The 10,000-nt window shown below is 33.9% G+C and overlaps 1 protein-coding gene across 1 annotated transcript in view; it reads right to left on the bottom strand.

Annotated features, from left to right (window-relative positions):
• The window catches only part of RtcB (RtcB RNA ligase), a 21,736-nt gene that overhangs the window by 6,802 nt on the left and 4,934 nt on the right, over positions 1 to 10,000 (bottom strand). The window contains exons 2-8 of the mRNA XM_070135394.1: positions 8,022 to 8,136; positions 7,452 to 7,647; positions 6,863 to 6,993; positions 4,561 to 4,687; positions 2,452 to 2,558; positions 2,111 to 2,270; positions 1,658 to 1,833 (exon numbers count right to left, since the gene is read on the bottom strand). Coding sequence (XP_069991495.1) covers positions 1,658 to 1,833; positions 2,111 to 2,270; positions 2,452 to 2,558; positions 4,561 to 4,687; positions 6,863 to 6,993; positions 7,452 to 7,647; positions 8,022 to 8,117 — 993 coding nt within the window. The 5' untranslated portion in view covers positions 8,118 to 8,136. The remainder of the gene's footprint in view (positions 1 to 1,657; positions 1,834 to 2,110; positions 2,271 to 2,451; positions 2,559 to 4,560; positions 4,688 to 6,862; positions 6,994 to 7,451; positions 7,648 to 8,021; positions 8,137 to 10,000) is intronic.

Below are 10,000 nucleotides of genomic sequence, written 5' to 3'. Positions count from 1 at the left end.
GCCCGGAATATATTATTTTCGGCTTGAAAATGTGTTGTCGCTAGCGGGTTAATACAAGTGGCCTGAGACAAGCAATAACTGCTTTTATGCATAAGTCGTGTTACCGAGATTAGCGTATACCAGTGGTTCCTAACCCCATGGTCACGACCCAAATGAGGGTCACTAAGGTTTTTCTCAGGATCTTAATGTTTTCTAGCATCTACAAGTGCAAAGATGTCCATGTAGGTGTACATGTAAAATTGCGTACATCTGTGTATACATATGTGCATTTATATAAAAACATGTGCATACATATACTTGTGTATGTAAATATGTGTACATGTATGTGTAAATATGTACATGTATATATGTAAATATGTACATGTATATATGTAAATATGTACATGTATATATGTAAATGTGTACATGTATGTGTCTATATGTGTACATGTACAAATGTATGTAGAAGCATGCACATGTGTATATGCGTGCAGGGATAACAAGAAGCGGTAACAAGTGGTTCATAGTTACCGATAACCTTGAATCATTTTTTTATTTGTTAGAAATAACCACTTAGAAAACATTGATATTTTGAAATATAAACACCACTGTCTGTTTCCCATCGACAATTTTTTTTTTTATGTAATACGATAAACTGGTTAATTACAGCCCTATATCATAAGAGTTTATAGAGGTATTTGATATTTCATGCGGGATTTTTAGCCTTTATATACTTCGGTTATTTATATTTAGTATAAAGTAACTACATTATTACTATTATGTGTTTTCTTAATTGCTTCAGCTCTAATTAATACAAACAATATAAAATCTTTAAAATGCAACTGGGTGGTGAAAGCATGAAAAATCTTGCCATGTGGCCATGGGACCATGTGATCGAATGAAGTATCCTAAACTCACCAATGCACATGCATTATTGTCAAACCTAAAGTTATATATATGATGTTTACATCAAAATTCGAATATCTACCACATTTATAATGAAAAAACATGAAAAACTGTTCGATGATTTTTAGATTTTCTTTATTTTTTTCATCATACATCCCTCAAATTGGTAGGAATTTATAACGCATCACTTTCATCCTCCAGTGACTTATTTCAGTAGGTAATGTCAAAATACAATGCTTCATTTTTGTTCTAGCACGGGATAAATACATACATGTGAAAATTGCTGAAGCTGCGAGTGACTGCATGGGATTCATGGACCCAGTCAGAGCCAAGTTTTTCTTTGCGGGGATTTATATTCACAAGGGTAATTCTACATTCCTATACAAGTTTGAAAACAGGTATAACTCACTTTCGACTAACCCAAACTCCAAGAACCAACTACCCCCACCAAACTTTGGGACAGTCCCAAAATTAAAATTTCTGAAATGTTTATTTTCTTTTATGATGCACATAAAAATTTACATAAATTTCTCTATAACTCCCTCTTCAGTTACTCCAATATATAGAAAAAGAATCATACAAGATTCTTGCTATGCTTCCTTTCTTCTCCAAAAAGAGAAAATATATAATATATCCAACAGCACATAAAAAGAATGATGAATGGGATACATACACAACCATCCTTTTCTGTCACTAGCCAGTATTTTCACTATTCCTTACAAATACTCAATCACAAATGCAGGTAATTTCACAAAAGCAATTAAACAATTACCTGTCGGCTGAGGAACGTCATGGATGAACGATTAACCCAGGCAAAATTAGCTGCTGCTGCCATTGACTTGAGGTAGTCCTGGCCTTCAGGGGAATTGATCCTGGCACATGCTAACTGTCGATCATTTGTGTCAATGCCATCTCTCTTCATGGCCTTTTCCATGGCAACAAGGGCATCTGTAAATATGAAATTACATTTAGAGATACACCACAAATAATGCAGATGCATTATATACATAAATGTTGGTATGTAAACAAAATACACCTACAATCACTAAAGAACTGATGCAAACAGATTTATACAGCTACTTTAGATTATACAAGTCATACAGTTAATACAACACAAATATACAGTATGTTACTGAACAATTCGAAATCACAAAGTAATAATACTCCTTTTCTTAGAACTATGCTCATAAAAATACCAAAGTCTTCAAATAGTATATAAAGCAACCTGTAGCTACTTGATGGCCAAATCCCCTGGAGCCCGAGTGAATCATGACACAAACTTGGCCTTTCTCCTCGATTCCCATCTTGCTGGCCGCCCACTTGTCGTATATTTCATCCACAACCTGGATCTCTGCATAATGGTTGCCAGCACCCAGAGTACCTAGCTGTTGTGTGTACAGAAACCAATATCAGATAATTATCATTATTTATCATTGTACCTAATAATTTTATTTCCATTAAAATCACATAAATTGTTCCTATCATTATGAGGTAATCACATTTATCAAATTGACTACAATCCTTTGATTCCAAAATGGAGAAGGAAATCTCATGCCTTCTCTGTACCTGTGGCAGCCCCCTTTTCTTAGCTCGCATTGAAACTTTGGCAGGATCAGCCTGTGCCATTCGCCCATACTCTTCACAGTGTTCCTTATCTTCAGCCCATATATAGCCTGGAACAAATTTATGGCAAAGAGTCAATTAGTAAGTCTACCTGACATCACTGAATTTCCCCTTTTGAGGAAAAATTACTTACAAATATCATAACTACTAATGTCATTAATGACATCAACATTATAAAGTTATTACCCAATTGGATCTGGGTGTCTCACAGCTATCATGTGGCCCAAAATACTGGCATCAGGCTTATGTGAGCGGTTGTTTTGACAGGTGCGTGGCTTGTAGGCCAGGCACAAATGAATACTCATGTGGGGTGACAGGAGACTATGCCTCCCCTCTGCAATGTTATTTTCTCTTTTAATGCCTATACATTTTTTTTTTTTTTTTCTTTTCAATGTTGATTTTTATCATTTGGTTTGCTTCATCTAGATGGTAACAGACTTGCACAGTTCCAATCTCATCTCCCTAGGTAGTCCATAATATTTTGTCAAAAAAAGGTCTCTGTACTGCTGCCTTTTTAGTTACTGAAAATATTTTTTTATGTCTTATGGGGGGGGGGGGATAATAATAATAATAAATAAAATGGGAAATGTTGGGCCTAAAAATTGATCGATACCTGAAAATTGGCCTGATTCCTCAATCTAAAAGGAAAAGAAAAGAAGAAAAAAAAATTAACAATAGTAATCATAATAATAATATAGAAAAGGAGACTTCTGACAATACAGTACAATATCAGAAGGAAGAAGAAGGAAGAGAAGAAAAAAAATATAGAGAACTGACTGTAAAGAATCCTGTTAAGCTTTTCCACTATATCTGACATCACTGATCATACAGACAAAACCAAAGAAGTTTGAAAGTTGCATGAATTGTCAAGGAATGTTTTCTCTGTTATGAAGAACTACACAAGGAGATAAAGCAAACAAACCACCCTGGATAGATTTATCTTTGCAAAGCGGCATTGGAACCGGGACATGGGATACTTCCTACTCCTCCAGTTTGCTATCTCCACAAACAGCCATCTGTGCTCTTCCTCCTTGGTGTATCTGTCTTGTATTATTGTATATCATAATTTGATAAATAATAACTTATAAAATCATTTTCTTGGTAGTAACTGTCTTTTCTGTAATTTTATGTTATGGTATGGATCCAGGAATGGAACTACCAATATTTCTCATTTGTTAAGCTGTATAAAAAGGGTAATAGACTGTTTTTGTTGAGCAGACTCCATATCATCTCTTCTGTGCAATTACAATAATAATATGTAAATAATGTGATACTTGTGTTATTTTTTCATATGTTTGTAATATTCCATTATGTGTAACATATCCAGCACCATGCAACAAGGAATAGCTTCCTGTGCATGGAAATATGTCATCAATGAAGTCAGTGCTCTTCTAGGCATGGCTCACATATGGTACATTCCACCTTTGTTTATCAGTAGAAATAAGAGAAATAATGAGTCTAATCCTATGGGGTTATGGAGTCTAATCTCCCTCTAAGACAGACCTGGGCAAACTACGGCCCGCGGGCCACATCCGGCCCTTTGTGTGTCCCTGTCCGGCCTCTTGCGGGCCTAAATATATAATTTATCAAATATATAATTTATTAAATATAAAATCTATTAAATGTTTATACCTATTAAATATATAATTTACTAAATATATAATTTAGTGCATTTTACAATGGAAGAAAGTTGAGCAGAATTAAGTTCAAGTTATTGTTGGTGTGGCCCTCTGACACAATTCAGGTTTCTCATGTAGCCCCTTGTAAACATTAATTGCCCACCCCTGCTCTAAGACTTTTATTCACCCATGGTGAGACATCTCTGTCACCCATAACTTGGCAACAATATCACAGGATATCCTTTCTGTAAGCCTGGCCCTCAGCCAAATTTTTCCATAGGAACACAATCCTGTCACCTACCACTTAGCCAATTTTTTTTATGAAGTAACATCCATGTCATTCAGATAAAATGCATTAATAACAATAAAAATAATAATTATAAGAAAACAATCAACTCTACAAAAACGAAGAGTCCACACAATCTATTCATACCTTCTCTTAGTGACCAGTCCATGCCCATCTCTAGGGCTTCCTCCAAGTCTCGTGCCGTCATGGGGATGATACCCTTTGAACCAACACCCACAGGAATGTGATCAAACATTGATTGGGCCAGCTGTTCCTGTTGTCATACAAAAAGTTACATTCAATACCATAATGGAGAAAGTGTGGGTCATTCTAATGACAAAAGTACTTTTTTATAAGTGAAAGAGAAATCTGTTTTTTTTTTTAGATATTCCATTTTTCTCTTAGAAACAATGATTTTATATATCTTATTAAAACTTTTTTTTAAGTATTCTATAACCAATTTAAAGAGTTCCCTGTGCATCAAACTTCTAGAAGCAAAACAAGATTATAAACTTGTGTAATGAAAGTAGTTTAGTCACCAACAGTACATTTTTACTTTTTGGGCGACTACCTTTAACGTTTAAAAATAAAGAATGCATAGAATTATATTATTCTATGTTGAATGAACTAAGCTAAAAACAAAAATTTACTACAGCAATATACTGATACAATTTTTTCTCAAACATCAGATATCAGAATTTTACCAAGATTGGTATCATTCTGGTTTCAGACATACATATAGCAAAGGTAATAGTACAATCAGGCAAAGTGAATATGGCTTGCTCAACCAAGTCTTTTGTCAAAAGTATAGGGAAGTGATAATTAACTATGGGCATACAAAGGAATTTGCTATTCAAACATGTAATTTTCACCTAAACATCTGATAGACTTTTCTAACAGATGAAATGCACAGGTATACTTGTTTATTATAACACATTCATTTCATATTCTGAACTGGATCCAAGGTTTTCTATTACCGTTTCTAATCCAAATGTTATCCCTAGAGTGAGCAAAACTATGTGGTTTCATGTTATCAATTCAAAATAATGATACTGCTGACATAATTTCTGATAAAAAAAAACATATAGCTTCATTATAATTGACAGTGTTTTCTAAGAAAATCATAAAACACAAGTGTTAAGAAGGAAATATGAGAGAAAAAAAAAAAAACCCTGGATGAGTTACCAGTTACTCTTTATTATCAACTCTTTAGATCCAAATGTTTCATGGCAATCACATGGCCTAGAATACGGTCATTAGGCTTCTGTGAGCGGCTGCTCTGACAGATGTGTGGCTTATAGGCTGAGCACAAATGAACACTCATATGTGGTGACAAGACTCTATGGCTCTACTTTCCAACATTATTTTCTCTTTTCATTCATAAGCGTTTTTAACTTTTTGCCATTTTCCTATATCCATATTTGTCATATGATTTGCTTCATCCAGATGGTAATAAGACTATTTTCCTTGCACAGACTCTATATCATCTTTTTAGGTAGTTCATAACTCCATTTTCTATTTTTTTGTAACATTAAATTGTCTGTACTACAGCAAAGGTCGCTGGTAAGACAGCCAGGAATAGGGTGCTGAGCATGGAAATGGCATCCTTTCTGGAGCTAGTGCTCTTCCAGTAATGGCCTCACAGACACTACATTCCACATTCATTTATCATAGGGAATAATGCAAGAGCCCCTTTCTAAATCTTAAATGAGTCTAATCACCCTCCGAGAGTTTTGTGCATTCGTGTTGTTTTTCCTATCACCCTATCCCTCAGCCAAAACACTCATGATGGCAAGTTCACATCACCCTAGCTCACAGCCAAATTTTCCCAAGACAAGCATGCTCACATCATCTGCATATATATATGCATATATATATATGCATATATATATGCATATATATATGCATATATATATGTGTGTGTGTGTGTATATATATATATATATATATATATATATATATATATATATATATATATATATATATATATATATATACACATACACACAAATTAAACTGGACCTATTCCTTCTAATGATCATGCCCACCATGTGAAATATTTCTAGCCTCTCCTGGTGATTTAAAGTCTATTTTGATTAAAAAACACAAACACACACACACACATACACTGCACATTCTAGTTTGTGCATTGTTGGGAGTGTTTTACCATTCATAGTTAATTTTTAAACTTTTCTCTTTGTAATCTTTAAAAAACAATGTAAGAAAAATGTTTCTTTATAGAATACATGAATCTACCAATATCATGCACTAATTACCTTGCAATATATGCAAGTCCATGTCTGAGACTGAAAATTTACTGTCAAATTATCCAGCTGATGAAAATTCAATATCTAAAGTGCATAAAGGTTTATCAGGCCTCTGAGCCTTCTGACGTTACCTTTCTGTTATATAACAAAAAAATCATACAACTTTCTATTTAATCACATACCTTGATAGGCTTAACATCATTTTCCATCAAGTTGGTACGAAGAAGACGAACTCCACAGTTTATGTCAAATCCTACTCCTCCAGGAGACACTACAGCTTTCGGGTTATCCATATCAAAAGCTGCCATATTACCTGTGAAAGATATGCCAACACAATATACACATACACTTATTTCAAGGAATAATCTACTGTACCTTTCCAAAAGTTAATCTTTTTAAGACTGAAAATAAGTATTCATTGCATTGTTTAACTTTGGTAATTATATCCTCTTTAAGATCCAGTTTTATTGGAAAAATCTAGGGACATCCTCCTAAAGAAAAGTTTAATTTATTACATGCTTATGACAAGTCACAGTACTCATCTCTACATTGTATTTCTGTACATGATACTCAAGTATAAATAATAAGGATGTTTACCTCACAGCTTCAGGCATTTAATATTACCAATATTAGCCAAATTTGGAAGAAGAAGAAGAAGAAGAAGAAGAAGAAGAAGAAGAAGAAGTAGATGAAGAAGAAGAAAGTATATACTTTTTATGTTGATACTTTACTCTTCCTCTAACTTGGCTATAATAATTCTATCAGACTTACCAATTGCAAATCCATAGCCAGAGTGGACATCAGGTAGGCCAACCGACCTCCCGACAATACCAGGTAAAGCTGCAACATTTGCAATTTGCTTCATAGCTGGCAAAAAGCCTCCCACCATGCCAGGACGACAAGCATTTCGTAGCTCATCAAACATGAGTTTCTCTAGGTGATCGTTCACATAAAAGATTCCATCCACCTTAGAAGAAATCAAAGAGATTATAGTAGTAATGATGCTGAATTCAGGCAAATATATAATACAAAACAATAAATAAACCATCAATACTAGATAGAGCAGAAAATAAAATAATAATAACAATACTGTTCATGGTTGGGATTTCTTTTTTCTCTTAGGTGGATGGGTAGGTGGATGGGCAATGGGTAAGTGAATGTAATAACATTAATAATAAAGTTGGAAATTATTTCAAAATATGATAATAAAATCATTATCAGCTATATTTATAACAACATAAAAAAGCATAAATAACAAAAAATGTAATAATAATAACATACTGGTTGAACAAAGTGCATTATCATCAACAATCAACAACAATGACAATGATCAAAACTCACATTCATGTTGGGCTGGAACCCCTTCTTGATTCGCCAGCAGTTTGGCATGATGCGCTCAAGGAACTTGAGCTCATCATTGTATTGTCGAACAACCATCTTTCTCCAACCAGTAATTCTGTAAAGAAACATATTGCAATCACTATGTGGAAGGTAATCAACATTTTTTCCATTCCTCCTGATATAGAAAAGACTATGATAATTATGAGAAGGGATAAATAATACTAATAAATATAATAATAATAATAATAATAATAATAATAATAATAATAACAATAATAATAATAATCATCATCATCATCATAAAAATAATACTAATAAAAATAACATTAATAATCCTTCGGAAGCAAACTCATACAGATCTATTAACAAGATATTCAAACACACAATTGGAAAGAGATTAACATGATGGTTAAAATATAACAAGTTAGATAAAGATTTAATAGGATTTAGACTGAAGAGAAACATCAACAATGCACTACACACATTAAATAACTATACAAATAAAGCAGCCAAAGATTTTTTTTTTTAATGAAAGCATGTATTGATTTAGAAATAGCTTATGAGACAGTAAATCACGACACATTACTAATAAAAATTCAAAATTGGGTATTGCAGGAAAACCTCTAAATTGGTTAAAGATCATTCCAAATGAAAATTGGAAACCAAAGAACAGGAAAAGATAAAATATAGGTTCATCTATAAATCCAATACTATTCAACATATTTTTAAAGGATCTATAATTTTCTGGTGGCGATGATAAAATAATATACGCAGATAACATAACCTTAGTAACAAGTAATAAAAACTTTTTAGAGGCCTCCAATAAAATAGAAAAACTAAGAGAATGGGCTAATAATTGGTATTTGAAAATAAATTTTCTAAAAAGCAATTAAATGTGTTTTCCAAATAAAAAGGCCAATCAATTGCCAAGAATAACAACAGATTAAACAGAAATTAAATATACTGAGTCATAAAATCTTAGGCTTAACATTAGATGCCCTAGACTAAAATGGAAAAATCATAGAAAACTTAAACATAGAAATATTAAGTAGAATAAACATAATAAAAAAACAGCCGAGAGAGAAAAAATAATAAATAAATAAAAATCAAATTAAATTTGATAAGATTATGTTAGAGTGGCAACTCCACAACAGTCTTTCTATGGAGTTTCAGATAAAAATTCACAAAAATAAAGCTATTAGACACATCCCTCTGACACCCCCCCCCCCCCCACCACCACCACCTGTAAATGTAAGTCCAGCAAGTGATAAATGAAGTCACTTTAAGCAATAATAAGTCAGAAATAAAGAATATTGTATTCTTTTGATTTATACTACTACAAAAGCATATTTCTAACAATGTGAGTGTGTGTGCTTGTGGCGCTGAAAAGCCAGCCAAAACACTGTGGCGTGATTGGCTGGCCACAAGGTGGAACGAGAATAAGGTGCCGTGTTTGGTTCCCGAAGGGGGTGACTAACTGGCAGGCAGTGCAAGAGGGGATCTGGAAGAGCAAGCAAGTTCTGTGACTGAAGCTGTGACCTCAATTGAGCTGCTCTCTCTAAGGAAGAAATGGAAAGATGGAATAATGTGATAACGGTGTGCGTGTGCATAGTGACCTCCTTTCCCCAATGAGTGATATGTACCTGTAAATAAATTTTGTAGACCGCCAATAAACTGTGTATTGCTACCTGCCTGTCCTTTCATCCCCGCTAATGTCATTTAGTGCCCTGTGTGTGAAAACACTCGTTAGCGGTTGCTCACTGAATCCAGTAGGATAGGCAGTAAAGGAGTGCAGCTTCCTGACATAGAGGGCAAGTTGTATGAGGCACCTAGCACTTGGGAACCTGTCTGTGTGCATGACCTACCTACATGGGAAGAGTGCCCCTTTAATGGGCGTCATGAGAGGGTTACGTGACAATACAAATTGGTAACTTTATGTGGGCCAGATAAACACAGCAATCAAGCTGAGAGTATGTATG

This window comes from Penaeus vannamei, chromosome 20 (assembly GCF_042767895.1).
Source record: "Penaeus vannamei isolate JL-2024 chromosome 20, ASM4276789v1, whole genome shotgun sequence".
NCBI classification, from domain to species: Eukaryota; Metazoa; Arthropoda; class Malacostraca; order Decapoda; family Penaeidae; genus Penaeus; species Penaeus vannamei.
This window is presented reverse-complemented; position numbering and strand designations above follow the sequence as displayed.